Here is a 15,580-nt window from a genome sequence, read left to right as displayed (position 1 = left end):
TCCCACAGTGGAATACGGTGTTGAAGAGGGAGGGCTCGGGGTATTGCCGAGCCAGACAGGTGCAAGTGCAGTGGATCTGTTCCAAATCTGGGGCTTGAAGGCAAAACTATTGAATAAGCCCCACTTAGTCAATAATTGAATGAGACTCCAAGCCACCTAATAGGTTTACTTGTTCCCATAAGGTACCTGCTCTTGCCAAGTGCCCAGGGCCATGCAGGGTGTAACGGTGGCATTATTGTAAGATAAATCACACAGAACCCGTGATTTGATAAGGCCTATTTGCAAATATATATACTTGGGGTAAGTAGATAAAGGTAATGGAATTGGTTCCAGAGAGTTCAGCTGTCCCCTTATTTCAAGCCTGAAGAGTATGACGACATTCTGAGACCAATTGCCAAGGGGTAGCTCTACAATTGTGTGAGTTTGATTCTCTGTGAATTCTGGAGTGCTTTTGTATTTATCTCTTCGAGATTACTGGGGTAAAAATGACACAAATGGAACTATATATTCTGTACCAACTTTGATCCTCAGAAAAATATCTGAATATGGAAAAGAATATCCTTTAATGTTTTGCGATATGTAAAGTGCCTGGTATACTGGCCGACATAGAGGAGATATTTAAAATGGTTATTGTCATTATTGATGACAGTTTGTCTGACAGACAGCTGGATTTTATTTTATTTTATTTTATGTTTTAGGAAATGAGGGCAATATGAAATGGATTTTTTTTGGGAAAATGAGAAAAAAATGCTGTCAATTACTTTATGAATTCAGTTATTATTCTTTGAATAATAGGACGAAATTTCTTTTCTCCACCTCTTTGCTGTTATTGTTCAGAGCTTATATGTCCGCTATGAGCAAACCTTAGGTAATTCAGGCATCGTATTTAATGCTGCCTGTCACAAGACAACACTGAGCTCTCTCTCCAGTGGGTTAACATTTCCCATTAAATTCAGGAGGTGATCCCTGGATGGGTAGCCAGCAGTCGCTGGGCATAAGGAGACAAATCTAGGACTTTGATTTCTGTCAGTTCACTTGCTAAGTAGATCCACAAGGAAAAAAAAGAAGTGATTAATCAAACTCAGCAGATGTGGAATTGATTCCCTCAGTTGCCTCAGAATGCCTTGCGGAGATAAGCTTCGTCTGTATTCATCCTGACTTTCTGTGGTGAAGTTTGTGGTTGCTGCTGTGGCTGCTAGAGGTAAACATTCAAAACTGGGATCTGCATAAAGGTTAGGATGACAGCAATAAATGCAACCAGTGGCGGTGTCGTGTGCACAGATCACCTGTCCTTCCATACACACTGTGTCATCTGAGTCTCATCTCATACAACCTCAGAGGAGAGACAAGTGCTATTTTCTCTGACATGGACTGATGAAGAGCCTGTGAAGTTAAAGTACTTGCTGGAAGTTATCAACTAAGGTGTAGAATTGAGACTTGAACTTAGGCCTTGGACCTCAAACAGCTTTAAAGAAAAATGATATCACAAGAAAGGGCAAGGAGAATATTATGTGTCGTATGGGTAGCTGGCTTAACATTTTATCCTGAGCCCTCCTTCTTCACCACCATATTCCACTGTGGGAAAAACACAGAGGAAGGTGTAAAAATCGTAGGGAAAGTGGAAAGAGGGAGAAGCCAGGATAAGAGAGAAGAGATGAGGGAGAAAAAAAGGTGAGAAAAAGGACCATGGAATTCCCTGTAACAAGAAAGAAGCAGTAGTTATTGAGCAAGTCACTGTATCTTTCTTTGCTTCAAGGGTAAAAAGGTACCCGTGGGGAACACGGGTGTGAAGCCCTTAGCATAGTGCCTGACACAGAAAAGGAAGAGAATAAAAATTAGTTTGTCTTCATTCTTCTCTTTGCTAAACTACCTGGACAAAGCAGTGTTTCTCGTTACAGAGCCCATTCACAATATATATATAATAGGAATATAATAGATGTTCAATAAACATTTGCAGCATGAATGAAGGAATTAATAACTGTATGGACATAGCATAGATTTATTAATTATTAAAGTGTTTGGTTTAACTACAAAATCTCTAAAGTCAGTAAAACAAAGTAAACTTTAACTTTCATTAATTTAGCAACACAGACAATATGTATTAAATATGTGCTATCCATGTTCCAGATTTGTGCTGGGTGTTGGACCTATAATGGTGAATTAAAGCGTGGTGCTCATTGCCTTCATGGAGCTTACAGTCTAGCTGTGAGGGCTCCCTGTAAACTCTGAATCCATCCTATAAGATCACTTTAGCTTCTATGACAGTTTACAGCAATCACCATGTTAGGCTCAGTCACCTGGTCACCTGAGTAAATCATTGTGACACATATAAAGTTGTAACTAAGATAGAACTTGCGATTTCAACCTGCCAAGCTAAGGTTTTTACTGATGTCTAATATGCAGGCAGTCACTGCATGGGTACAATGTTTAATATTTCTTAAAGTTGTTTTCGTATTATTTCATCTTAAAATAAATCTGAGAAACAGTAACCTCAAAGAAAAAAGAGTAGTGTAACATTTTTACTCAAGGTCTTCATCATGTACTCTAAATCAATGATAGAACTGAGACTGGAATCCCAAAGAGAAAATGTTTTCTAATTCCCAAAGCATTGCTCTTTGTAATGCATACTAGTTTCTCCCACAGGAATATATCTTTTGCTTCTCTTCAATTTAAGTGCTATTTTGAAAGCATTGGTACCTCCAAAAAGAATGAGACAGATGTTGCCTGACCATTCACTCTTAGCAGGAAACCAGACAGCCCTCAAACTCTGTAATGCCATCTACCTATTTTTAGTTCAAGAAAAACTTTTCCACTGTGACAGTCTGTTGTGAATATATAGACACTTGCTGCAAAGACAGAACTCTTAAAACAGTCAATGCTTCGATTATGATACGTAGGCTACTGGATTAAGGAATGTTGCTGGATCTGTATTGCCAACACATCAAATTAGGTTAAATCATGTGACAACTGCCCTTCAAAAATGAAGAGTTGAGTATGTTCTCCGTTATCTCCATTATCCCCGGAGAGAAAGAGATGCGATTACGGAGATGGGAAACTTAGCATCACATTGAAGCTTCATGACTTACTAGCTATGTGATGGAAGCTGTAACGATTCATGTAAGACTGGAGGAAATTGTCAAAACATATATATTGCCACCATTTTTTGTAAGTCGGCAGGCAATACAGTATGATTACCTTGAATGGGCTTCTTTAGAGCCCTCTCAACTATCTCGAGGTAGTTATACTTTATTGGCAGCAAGAGTTAGTGACAATGAAATTTCAAAGTAGACAGTACCATAGAGAAGTTTTATAACAGAGACTAAAAATGTACATTTCCCCACATAGGTATTTTCAAGGTCAAAAACTAAAAACTATTTCTACTTGGAATCATTGTAAAAATTTAAACTTTTTTTCTGTAACTGACTCTTTTATTCTTCATATATATATATAATTGTGTCATGTTTTAACAGAGGTAGGAGAGGGGCTAGGAGTTATATATATTTTGCCATTTAAGTGCAATAGTCAGCCTGGTGTGGCATTAAAAATGGGATTCAGTGTTCTGTGTTTGATTTTAGGATCTGGCTCTATACAATTTGGAAAATGGGCTCAATCATCTCTAGTGCCCCTTTCAAATATAACACTGAATAGTGTGTCTACACATGCAATAAACCTTGCATTTTGCAATCAAATAAAAAAATTAATTTCTCAGCCAACCTCTATGCCAACACTCTGTCCCTGGCTCCTAGAATATTTAATTTCATTTTCTTTGGAAATATGATGCCTGTCCCTAAACATACACACATGCATGTGCAAAATCCATACACAGAAACACTCAATCAAATAAGCTTCATTCATATATTTCAAATATAGAAAGAAATATTTACTGCTTTAATTTAATATTAAATTTAATATTTACTGCTTTAATATTTTCCTCTTCCAGTTTGGTGGCTATTTGCAAGCTAAATGCAGTTATTTTTCTAGGATTTGGAATCTGTACCGGCAACACTGTTTTGAAAAGGAGGGTTCTGACCATGGAAAAATAAAAAATTGGTTGCCATCTAATAGTTAAGACCAAAGATATAGAAGAAATAATCAATCTTGACTTTCTCTCCTCTTTTAAGAAAATGAGATGTTTCTAATTCATTTTACATATGGAGGCCTATAGAAGACAAATGACTTGCCCAAAGTTACGCTCTAAGTGGGGTAGAATAGGGGCTGGAATCTCTCTTCAGTATACGATACCACATCTGCAGCAAACAGTAATGCCACTTCTTGCTTACTTGGCTTTCTTGCTTTGTTGCTTTATCTCCTGCTCTCTCTCCCTCTCTCTCTCTCTCTCCTTATCCTCCCTCCATCCCTTCTTTCCTTTCTTCCTTCCTTCCTATCTCTCTCCCCCTCCTTCCCTCCTTTCTTCCTTCCTTGCTTCCTTCCCTTACCTCCTTCCTTCCTTATGTTCTTCCTTCCTTCCTTTCTTTTTTATCACTGATTTTTACCTTCGACCTGTTTAGAAGTCCCCATGGTAGGACCATTAAAAAGCCATTAGGCCAACACAAACAGAAGCATAAATGCTGTATTTCCTAGTAAGCAGCTTGAAGCCATGCACTTAATGAAACCAGTCAAATCAGAAGGTAGTAGAAGAGGGGACAGACTAGGAAGTGTGCAGAGACACAAGTCTCATGGAGCTGGCTGTGTGACCCTTTGCAAATTACTGCTTAATGTAATCTATACTGGGCAGAGATATATGTCTGCAATTACTGCATTCTGCTGGGACTCAATTTATTTTAACTTTTAAGAATGCATTCAGGAGATAATGCGTTTGTTTGTTTTCTTTCATTTAAACCCTGTAATAAAATTCTAAAGCCACGAGAAGATAGAATTATCAAAGAATTATCTGTAAACAAAATCACAGGGATCATTCCTTTAATCACAATGAAACAATGCAGAATCTGTTAGGACTATTAGTAACTGTGCTGAGGCTAAAAAGATCCTAAATTTATTCTATATGGGGCAAAACAAAATAAAATGAAAACTTGAAAAGTTGCTTTAAAAAGCGGTTTCCCTTGTGCTCTTTATTTTTTTCTCATTTTCACATATTTACCTAAACCCTTCCTCTTGGTTTTCTTTCTCCTCCACACACACCCTGTCTTTGGGCCTTTAAGGGCTATGGAAGGTAAATGCAGTTGTTGCTGCTCTTTGGGTTCGAACTTTAGAGTCACTTTATTACATAAGGCAGAGCTAATCAATTTTCCCAGACCCTCAGTACAAAGTGTTCTGTGTGATACTGTGGGATCTCTTGAGTTTTCCTACTTCACAGCAGTGTATTCAAGCCTTGATTAGATTTTAGGAATGAAAGAGGAAACATTTAAAAAGATCCACATCTAAATCTGCTGGGAGTAAATCTCGCCAGCGTGCACATGAAAGAAGGGGCCCCACTCAGAGCAGGGCAGCAGGCTTCCTTTCACCTTCTTTTAAACTGTAGTTTTGAAGCGTCTGTTCTTACGACTTTAGGCATTTCCCCCAGAACTGCCTTTCCATGCAGCTGGGCATGCCCTGCATACTCCTCCTTTCTGACTCATTCACTCAGTTCATAGGTACTTATTGAATTGTGATTCTGTGCCGAGGCAACAGGGCATACAAAGATAAATTTGAAAGAACTCCTGTCCTGGGAAAAGCTTCATTCATGGGCATAAAGACATCTGGGGACAGGAGAGAATGAGGAAAGAAATGATGTCCCGACAGGGTCTCTATTGCATGTACATGGAGAGGGTCTTCCAGGCATCGGATATGACCACGGTAGCCGCTGGACACAGTCAGCAGGGATCCTTGTTTTTTGTTTGTTTGTCTTAACCCCTTATTCTCTCTTCCTTAGCCACAAGTGAAATCTTAAGACCAGAAATGACAAAATGGTGTCCCTATATCCACCCCAGCGGCATTTTTTTCTGGCTTGGGAGATTCAATTCCAAAACAGATCTCTAGCTTTCCCTGAAATGTTGAAAGTTCTACGAAGCTGTGTCTACCTTCCCACAAAACAACAGTTGACAGAATTTGGAGTCGTGACTGTCCTTTTTAGGCGTTTAGGTGTCATTCTCCAGTTTTTCACATTCATTTCTTCCAAGACTGACGATTGCCACTTTCCGTCACACTCTGGTTGTCCTCTCTCTCACCTGGCCTTTCACCTGCCTGCCCTGGTATGTTTATGAGTTCGACACACGTATGGTGCTGAAGAGAAGCACCTTGAACTAAAAGGGAGGATTTTCATATGTTTAGCACACTGGCGCATGCACAGTAGGATTTAATTGCTTATCTGATCACACAGTAACACAGCGAGTCATTAAGAGAGAACTGCATCTGTGGTCTAGTCACCCATTTTGTATACGAGGTTCTATAGTGTAAAAGAATGAAATGGATTATAAGTAGAGAAAAACACTTGTTATATTCTGTCAGACTCTCCTGGAAAACATGCTGGTGTTGATCTAGGATTTCTCAACTGTATCCATTATGGAAGGAAACTTCTCTTCTTTCTCTACAGGAACCTCTCTACATTTTTTCATGTGGTGAATTCATTTTGTCATGGGGTGAACACCTGTGTGACTATTTAAAAACCACAACACCAGGTGTGTGCAAATGAGTGTCTTTCTCCTTTGTGTAATGTTCTTCGCACCGATTTCTCAGCAGGCCAGGTCGGGAAAAAGCCTTCAAACTGAATATAGAAAAAGGTCTGAAAGGATTTTTTTAAGAATATAGCGATTATAAGTGTACGTACTGAAAATATTGCAGCCAATTTATACAAACAGATCTTTGGTTTGTAAGATCCTCTTATTTTTACTATCATGTAAAAAATGTCAGCATCTCTGGATGTCCCATTAGTAGTTTATCATAGAGCAGGAAATTTGAAAGAGCTAGGAAACCTAAAAATTTGGAAGATGTTATATTACAAAATACTTAAAAATATATTTAAAAAATAAAGATTAGTTTACCTTTTGTTTTGTCTGAGGTTCTCCACCCCTCTTTTCCAGGAGATAGCTGCCCTGGGAAAAGCATTCGGTTTGCATTCGATGATAATATTCCCACCAACTTGAACAACTGAATTTTTTTTAATGGGATTTTTGGAGAAATCAGGAGCTGAGGCTAAAAACAAAATTAAAAACAAAATTTTTAAATTACTCACTTATTTAACTTGAAAATAAGTAATCCAAGAAGTATGTTGGTGTACTAGACAGAATCAAGTATTTATTGCCAGAACTCTTTTTCAAACTGCCATGCTCGAGGTGTTTTCAGAACAGTTACTAACAATATTTCAGAGTCTCTGTTTTTATTTATAAAATGAAGATGACAATAGATGTTACCTTAAGAAGTTAGTGTGGGGATTAAATAACAGTTGTAAAGTACTACAGCATAGTGCCTGACACAAGTATATGCTCAATAAAAGTGGAACATAATTTATTTTTTATTTTTGTGTTGGTTGTCAATTTTTTTAAAGGTTTTTGCTGGTAGCGGTCATTACAATAACAAAAGTAAGTTGGTAGGGAAGATGGTAGCGAGAAAAAGTCACATTTCCAATAGTATTTATAATAAAGGGGGTGAAGATGGTTCCATAAGAGACAGAAGAGGGAATTGTAACCCTAACTAGAAAAATCATGAAATCTATTGTAGCTTAAATAATCATCCTAAAGGTGGGCGAAGGGGCTCACGCCTGTAATCCTAGCAGTTTGGGAGGCCAAGGCCGGAGGATTGTTTGACCTCAGGAGTTGGAGACCAGCCTGACCAAGAATGAGACCCTGTTTCTACTGAAAATAGAAAAAATTAGCTGGGCATGGTGGCGCATGCCTATAGTCCCAGCTACTTGGGAGGCTGAGGCAGGACGATCGCTTGAGCCCAGGAATTTGAGGTTGCTGTGAGCTAAGCTGCCACCACAGCACTCTAGCCTGAGCAACAGAGTGAGACTCTGTTTCAAAACAAACAAACAAACAAACAAACAAAAAAAATCCTAAATTTGAGTATACACATATATGCATATATGTAAACAGCTATAAAATACCACTGAAATAATTGAGAAGTACTATATCACTACGTCAGATTGCTTCAGGCAACTTTTAAATAGCAAAATGTAAATCGTCTGTCTTCTATAGAAGCAGACAAATTGAATAGAAATTTAAAACAAAGTCTGTCAGTTGCAGCTTTGTCCCCATTAACTAAATGTTGAAGATACTAGTTCATGAAGATGAGAAATTATTAGACTGCCTGGGATGTGTCTAAGTCTTTCACTTCATGGATGCTGGAATCCATGTGTCCAATCTCTATTCGTAATCTAAAGTTCAAGGGAACTGAAGTTTTCCAGATATGCCTTGCTCTCTGGCTTCTGGGCTTTCCAGGTGCTGCTTTTCTGCCCTTCACTTGATCTGTGCATATTTTTTTTTTTTTTTTTTTTTTGCAATCTCAGGTTAAAGGGAATGTCTTGCCATGTGTTATAGTAGCAACCACTCAATTCTTAGCCATAAAAATCACATTTTAAATTTGGCCTTTTTTCTCCTTGAAACTATAGGTTCAATGAAGGTAAAAATCTTAGTCTTACTAAGGCTTAGACATAATAAATGTTCAATAAAACAGTAGGAATCGAAGGAATTAACATATGAATGGACGCTCATCACCTATAAACTTATAAAACTTTGTGTTTTGTTGTTTGATCCTTCATCTCTTTTACCTCCTTTGATCTTCTTGCCACTAAGAAAGCCATGCATGGATTGAAAGCTATCAAGAAGTCATTTATTGGGGAAGACACCGCTGGTTGGATTTCCCAGGTTATCATTCTCAAAATCCTTTAATCTCAGCATTTTCCACTAGAGCGACTTATTTTCACAGCTTCCCTTGATGTCTGGATGACCATGTGACAGGTTCTAGTTAATGACATAAAAGGAGTTTGCTGTGGAAGGTCAGGGAAATTTTGCTTTTCTAAAGAAAGGGACAGATGTGGTCAGTCCTGTAATCTCCCTCTGCTGTGTTGAGTATAGACTTGATTTCTCCAGCTGCAGCAGCCGTCTTGACACTGTGAGGTTACAAGCATGAGGGGAAGGTATAAGGAATGACATCGTCAAACTACAGAGCCAAAGCTGGCAGCCAACACTCCTCTTGTTAAGAGATAAAATAAATCACTGTTTGGTTAGGCACTGCAAGTTGTGATTTTCTTTTCTTACTTTTTAATTTGCAGCCGAAAATATGCTAACAGATACTCTTTGAGTTATACTTAAAACCTGGTGCTAGAATCAACATTGGAGAAGCCTCTTCTGGTTTGGATGCACCCAATGATGGGCTCTTCCTCAAGCCCTAATGCACTGCCCAAGCAGAATAATAATTACCACCTCGAATTTTGTAAAAAGCTAATTTAGACATTTCCCAGTATTTCAGGGGAAAGCAATTACTAATTTACAGAAAAATTTGGTTCAGATTATATATAAATATGGCTTGCTAAAATGTCATTTTGAATTTTTTGGTTGTAAATAAATGACTTACCTAAAACTCTCAATTCAGCATTTGCATATATGATCTGATATTTGTTTTCTGCCGCACATTGGTAGACACCGGAATCTGACACATTCAGCATTGTTATGATAAGTGTCCCATTTTCTATCTGAATTCTCTCCTAATAAAGGAAAAGGCATGTAAAGATGCTAGTATGTTAATGTAGCATTCGCTTAAATGTTATTAAACATTTGTGCATATAAGATTTGATAATTTGGTATATTTATATACTGCAAAATCTGGAGCAGCATTCTGAAGTTTAAACAAACGAAAATATGCTTAGTATAATTTTAGTGATTAGTATATTTTGTTATCCTATTTATTTGAAAATTGGCATGCTCTGCATAGAATGAATGTTAACTTTCTGTTTTACGGTATATACAATGATTTTGAACAGACCACCATTCCACTTATTCCAGAAAACATGATTGGCAATAGTGTTAGACATGGATATTGTGATTAGAATGTTGCCTTGGCTTACCATCATAACATCTCAAAAATATTTGAAATGTGATGACTTGATAACTTTCTAATTGAGTCCTAAGTTGGAGGAGCTGAATCCTTCCTTTCTGCAGTCTACTAAAATTTGTGCCTAAACAGCCAAAATCTGTTACAGAGTCACATTTTGGGTATAGAAATACAATTTTGAGTGCACATAATGAAATAGTTAATAGTATAAAGTGAACTTAAAACTAAACATTTCAAGTTTACCATCCTCTAAGGAAAAGTAGCCTGGAGGAAACAGAATGTTATATGCAAAGGCATGCAGAAGGAAAATTCCACTGAAGCTGAAACAAAGAACAGCATTATATTCAGCTTCCAAACAACAGATGTTCTTTGTGTCTCTGGCTATGTCGACATGTGCAAAGTAAAATGGAGAAGTAACACAATTATCTGGATAATTTAATAGGGGAAAAAACCCAGCTCTGTCTCATTTTCTGGATATTGTAAAAGAAAGTATACTTCAGATCGAAAGATGTGGGTAGCTGCCTTAGTTCTCTACTTTCCAACAGGTTTAGAGAAAGTCATCACTTTTCATAAAAGCAAGATACTGGGTAGTGACTAAGAACTTGGGTGCTGGTATCAGAGGAACAAAGTTTAGAATACTAATCCTATCATTTACTAGCTACTGTGTGACCTTAAAATTGTGGCTTAACTTCCTTGAAACTCATTTTCTTCATCTACATAAAGGAATAACAATGGTATCTCCCTCATAAGTTTCTCAAGAGGAGGCAATAACATAATGTGGAAAATGTTTAACACAAAGATTGCCGCACATAAGAGTTAAACAAATATTGTCTGTGATGATGACGGTGATGATGACAATATCTGAATGTGGATCTATGATTGAGTGTGCGATCTTGTGAAAATTTTTGTCTTCTCTACCTTATTCTTCTCATTTGAAAGATGGGGATAATATTAGTAGTTATTTTGTGAGTTTATTAAAGGATTAAGTAAATCAATGTATACTTCTTTTCCTAGAATATACTGAACAACCCATGAATAATCCATTAGTTGTTACTGTTAGTTATTATTATCATTAGTAACAAAATTTACTTAGCAGAGTAGGTGAATTTTTAATATCAACAGAGTTGCTTACCTCTGGGTTGAGGCGTTCACCATTTTTTAACCACGTGTACCAAGGGCTTGGCTTTCCACTAGCTTTGCATTCCCACAACAAGCTGTCATAGATAGAGAGGTATGTATTTTGGATTTTCTGTTCCCATTCTGGGGGAGCTGTTTCAAAAAAAAGGTGAGAACAACTGTTTGGCAAGGCAATTATCCAAGACATTATGCTACGTTCCAAGGGCTATAGAAATCGAAGGACAGGGCTAACTGGGTCCAGTTGGACTGCACGCATGTGATTTGCGCAAGGGAAAATGCAGGAGCTTCAATGTGGGGTGACAGAAATCCTGTTGCAAATATCATTGGGCATTTGGCTCAAGTTAAGTGTTTGTCATCTGTTATTTTGCTGCACCTGTATAACAACTTGGGAGTTGTGGAAAAAGGTCAAAATACAGAACAGGGCCAAAGAATAATTCCATGCTAAATAATCGTACATATGTCAAGTCAGAAAATGTATACCAAATCTGAGTCTGTACACTAAATCTGACAGTCTATTGATTATATTTGATCTAAACAAACTCAAATTAAGCTTACCTATATCAGACAATTACAACTCAATTGCTTGAAGTATACATCAAATACGAGCCTCATCACATACTGGTAGGATGATAATCCAATATATTTTTTCCCTAGATAAAAATCTTAACAGGGAATGAGAACTTTCAGAGTTGTATGCAGGTTAAGTAAACTAACTTTAAGCCTGTGCATAAATTTTCTGAAACATCATCTTCTAATCTGAGAAAGTTCTGCGTAGCACTGAGGCAAAAAGCACCTGACATAATTGATGTGAAACTAAGGAAGTATTATCCTTACCATCATTCATGAAAACAGATGGGTTGTAAATTAAATTTTTTTAAATTTATATTTATTCCACAAAGATGATTGGAAGCTTCCTGAATGCACCAATTAATTCCTCTCCTTTATTTAGTTCTGTCCTTGGATATACAGGAATACAGACGTCTTCATTTGGAACCTCAGGCTGTGACAACTTAGATGTTTTACATTTGCAATTGAACTTAATTCTGTCTAAAATCCTTTGTAGTGGATTTTTGCAGAGGTATTAGGTAACCTGATCAAGACGACATGGTTAGAAAATACAGAAACCAAAATTTGAGCCCTGAAAGCAGAGTCTAAGTAAAGGGCGTAGGTTCAAGACATTTATTTGAGAATACTAGCCCAAGGGAAAATTATCAGGAAAAGAGTCAACAAGGAAGGAAATTCAAGGATGAGTTATTGAGTTGACTACCAACATAGACCATTTTTACTCCATTCCAGGTGAATTTCTAAGGTATCGTTATGAGCTGTCTACCCAGGGGAAGGAAAGGGAAGCATTTATTCATTGGTTCCTGTCCATAGGCATCTAAGGGCAGCACAGGTGTAAACTACAAGCACATCCACACTGTGCATGCTTAAGTGCTGAGTGGGCTCCTGAAGGGGCCAAAGAAAACCTGGAACAAAAAACAAGATGTCCTTGGTACAGCACCTGAGACAAGACTCTTTCAGGTTATACCTATAAAACATATTTCTGACCTGGTCACTGTAGCAGTGGGTGACATAAGTGGGCTAAGAGGATTTGATTTGGTGTACAGCATGAAACCCAAGTCTATCTTACTTCTAGGATTTTTCCACTGCAACATCCACCCAACCCTCAAAGAGACAATGCTCTTCAGGGAGGCTGTAATTGAGTAGAAGGAATCATGATATCTCTGCGTGGTGAGAACTAAGCCTAGCGTTACCTCCTGTGGAAATCAGGACAACTTCCAGGTACTGCTGAACATGCCTCATGGAGCCTTGAGGGACAAATCAAGGCAAGACTTAGAAGAGCTGGGTATATTGATGAAATGGAATCATGTTTCAGGGTATTATGAGTAAAATTGTATACTTTGTAGATACCTATTTAGAAATTGTCCTAATATATGTTTGACCTGGGAGCAGAAATGCATGTCCATATATAATTCAACGTAGCTTACAAAGGTTTAAGAGATATCTGATTTTTGCTTAGTGCAATGATAGAATTTTTTTATTTAATTAATGTGCATGGGCACATTTGGATGCCTAGGATTTCTGAAGAGAAAAGTTTTAAATTTTCAACTACATAGGAAATACTTGTAAAAAAGAGCTTAGGATTTGGGGTTTAACAGGCTTTAGTTTTAGATTTTTCCCCTATTGCCTGGTTATGAAAAGTCATTTGACTCCTCTGAACATGTTCTATTTGCTGTGATAATGATAAGAGTTTAGAGAGTTCTACTGGAGGACATAAAGATACAGTATAGATAGATATGTATAATATTACTTGGTTCTAAATTACAACTTAAACACAATGATATAATTGAAACTGAGAAATTCTTTTCTTGCATTTTCAAGTCTTATTCAATTCTGAGGAAATTGAATCAATTCTCTGTTCTTTTGAGAGCACTTCAGCAAGTGAATTAATATTTGACTAAGAAGCGTAATGATTATCTTATTGATCAATTATCCATTATTCCCCCACGAGGACCATTTTGGACTCAGTAAATGGCTAATTTGATTGTGATGAGATGTAGTACAAATAGACATAGATCACCATGTTGAAGAGCTATGGTAGGGTGGAAAGAATCCAGTTTAAAAAGACCCTTCAAGGTTCTGATCTGGAATCTGTCAATCATTATGTGTGAGATTTTTGCTCAATTAATCCAAGATTTCTTGCCTAGAAAATAACTTAAAATTATTCCCACCTCATAAAATTATTGTAAGAATTATATGAATTAATACTTATAAAATTTCTGTGTAATAGTTGCTATATCATTGTAGAGGAAAGTACTTTATTATTGATTTCCCTTTTATAGATACTTTTGTGTTTTGGCTCATCTCTTGGTGATAACTTTGTCTATTGAATAGGAAAATGGAAAATATTTATTAAAAGCTATCCAAAGCCTTAATATCTTGGTTCTACTAAAATCTTCCAGTTGCATTCTTACTATTTTATTTGCAAAGGATTCTAAATTTCAAAGACTTTCCTTTAAAAAGTGGATACTATTGAAAAGAATATATATATATGTATATATTTCTTTTTGCTAGCATTGCTAAAACTGTAGGGGAATAATCAGTAGGAAATCATATCTATATATAATATTGTAGTTTTCATTTCAGGTTAAAATTGGAAATTCTAAAGGAAATGGAAAATAATATAACCAAGGCACAATATGTTCTTCCCACAGGACACTCAATCAGCATTCCTATGAAGTAATTACAGTGCCCTAGACTTTTTTGGTTATCAGAAAAAAAAATGTTTCTCCAATTACTTTATCATTGATTATAAACACGTCACATAAAAAGTATTTTTGGCCATGTATTGAATACAGTTTTTAAAAGTTTTCTAATGCAGATATGTTGAATTTACCAAAGAAGTTAAGGATATTTTAAAAGCACCCAACATTTTGATAATTCTGAGGCATATCTTATGGTTTATTTGATATAAAAAAGAAAATTTCAAGCAAGCGTGTATTTTGGCCTGGAGGAAAGAGGACATAAAGTTAACTTTTAGATGATATATGCATGCATCATTTTTTTTACATTTATGGGAAATTCTGGTAACTGAGACAACCATATAATTTTTAACAAAGTAGTAATCTTATTTGTCTATTACATACATATGAATAGATAAAATCTGAGAAGTAGAAACAAATACAAAAACCACCATTCAGTAGTATGTTTTCTCTATGATTTTTCTCCTTCATTTGCAAATTCTACTTAGAATTATAATTAAGATTGCCATAGGTTCCTGCTGAATGTTTTGTGGGAAATATATTAGAGTTCATACTATCTTGTGTTAATATTATAACTTTTATGGTTTAACATGACACTGCTGATATTTTCAAGGCAATTATAATAAACAATACCACGCACAGACCATGCTGAAATTAAAGTCGTAGCTTTCAATTGGTCTTCCCACCTGCTAATGATTGTATTAAGCTTCCTAACCTAGAAATGTACCTTCCCTATTTCTCCTTTGACACTTTTCTATAACATGCTAATGACCTGCACTTTTTACTATGAAAGATATTACCACATATTTTATATACGTTTTGAAATTTGATTAGCTCACCATAAAAAATGAGTTGACCCTTTGCAAGGTTTCTTCCTCGAAGGTTGCCTGCAATGCACTCATAAAAGCCTTCATCTTCTTGTTGAAAGCTCGGGATTTCAAGGATAGCTTGGGATTTGCTGTACTTGACCTTCCCTGGCAATGGGCTTCCATCCAACCTTCTCCAACTAATAGCAGGGACTGGACTAAACAGTTATACCTCATTAGAATAAAAGATGGTTTAGTCTTTGTGACAGCAGAATAAAACAAAAGTGTTCTTAAACATAACTCTTAAGAAAAATAATTCGATCTGTTATATTGTGACTAGTTTCCAGATCATGCAATCATTCATCATTCACTCATCCAGTCATTTAT

General features: G+C 36.6%; 1 protein-coding gene across 1 annotated transcript in view; it reads right to left on the bottom strand.

Annotated features, from left to right (window-relative positions):
- CNTN6 (contactin 6) overlaps nt 1-15,580 on the bottom strand; it is a 156,930-nt gene that overhangs the window by 59,412 nt on the left and 81,938 nt on the right. The window contains exons 6-9 of the mRNA XM_069473829.1: nt 15,227-15,411; nt 11,117-11,253; nt 9,508-9,637; nt 6,978-7,128 (exon numbers count right to left, since the gene is read on the bottom strand). Of these exons, the coding sequence (XP_069329930.1) occupies nt 6,978-7,128; nt 9,508-9,637; nt 11,117-11,253; nt 15,227-15,411 (603 nt within the window). The remainder of the gene's footprint in view (nt 1-6,977; nt 7,129-9,507; nt 9,638-11,116; nt 11,254-15,226; nt 15,412-15,580) is intronic.

The sequence above is a fragment of the Eulemur rufifrons genome, chromosome 7, assembly GCF_041146395.1.
Source record: "Eulemur rufifrons isolate Redbay chromosome 7, OSU_ERuf_1, whole genome shotgun sequence".
Lineage (NCBI taxonomy): Eukaryota > Metazoa > Chordata > Mammalia > Primates > Lemuridae > Eulemur > Eulemur rufifrons.
Note: the sequence above shows the minus strand (reverse complement) of the source record. Positions and strands in the feature narration are given on the sequence as shown.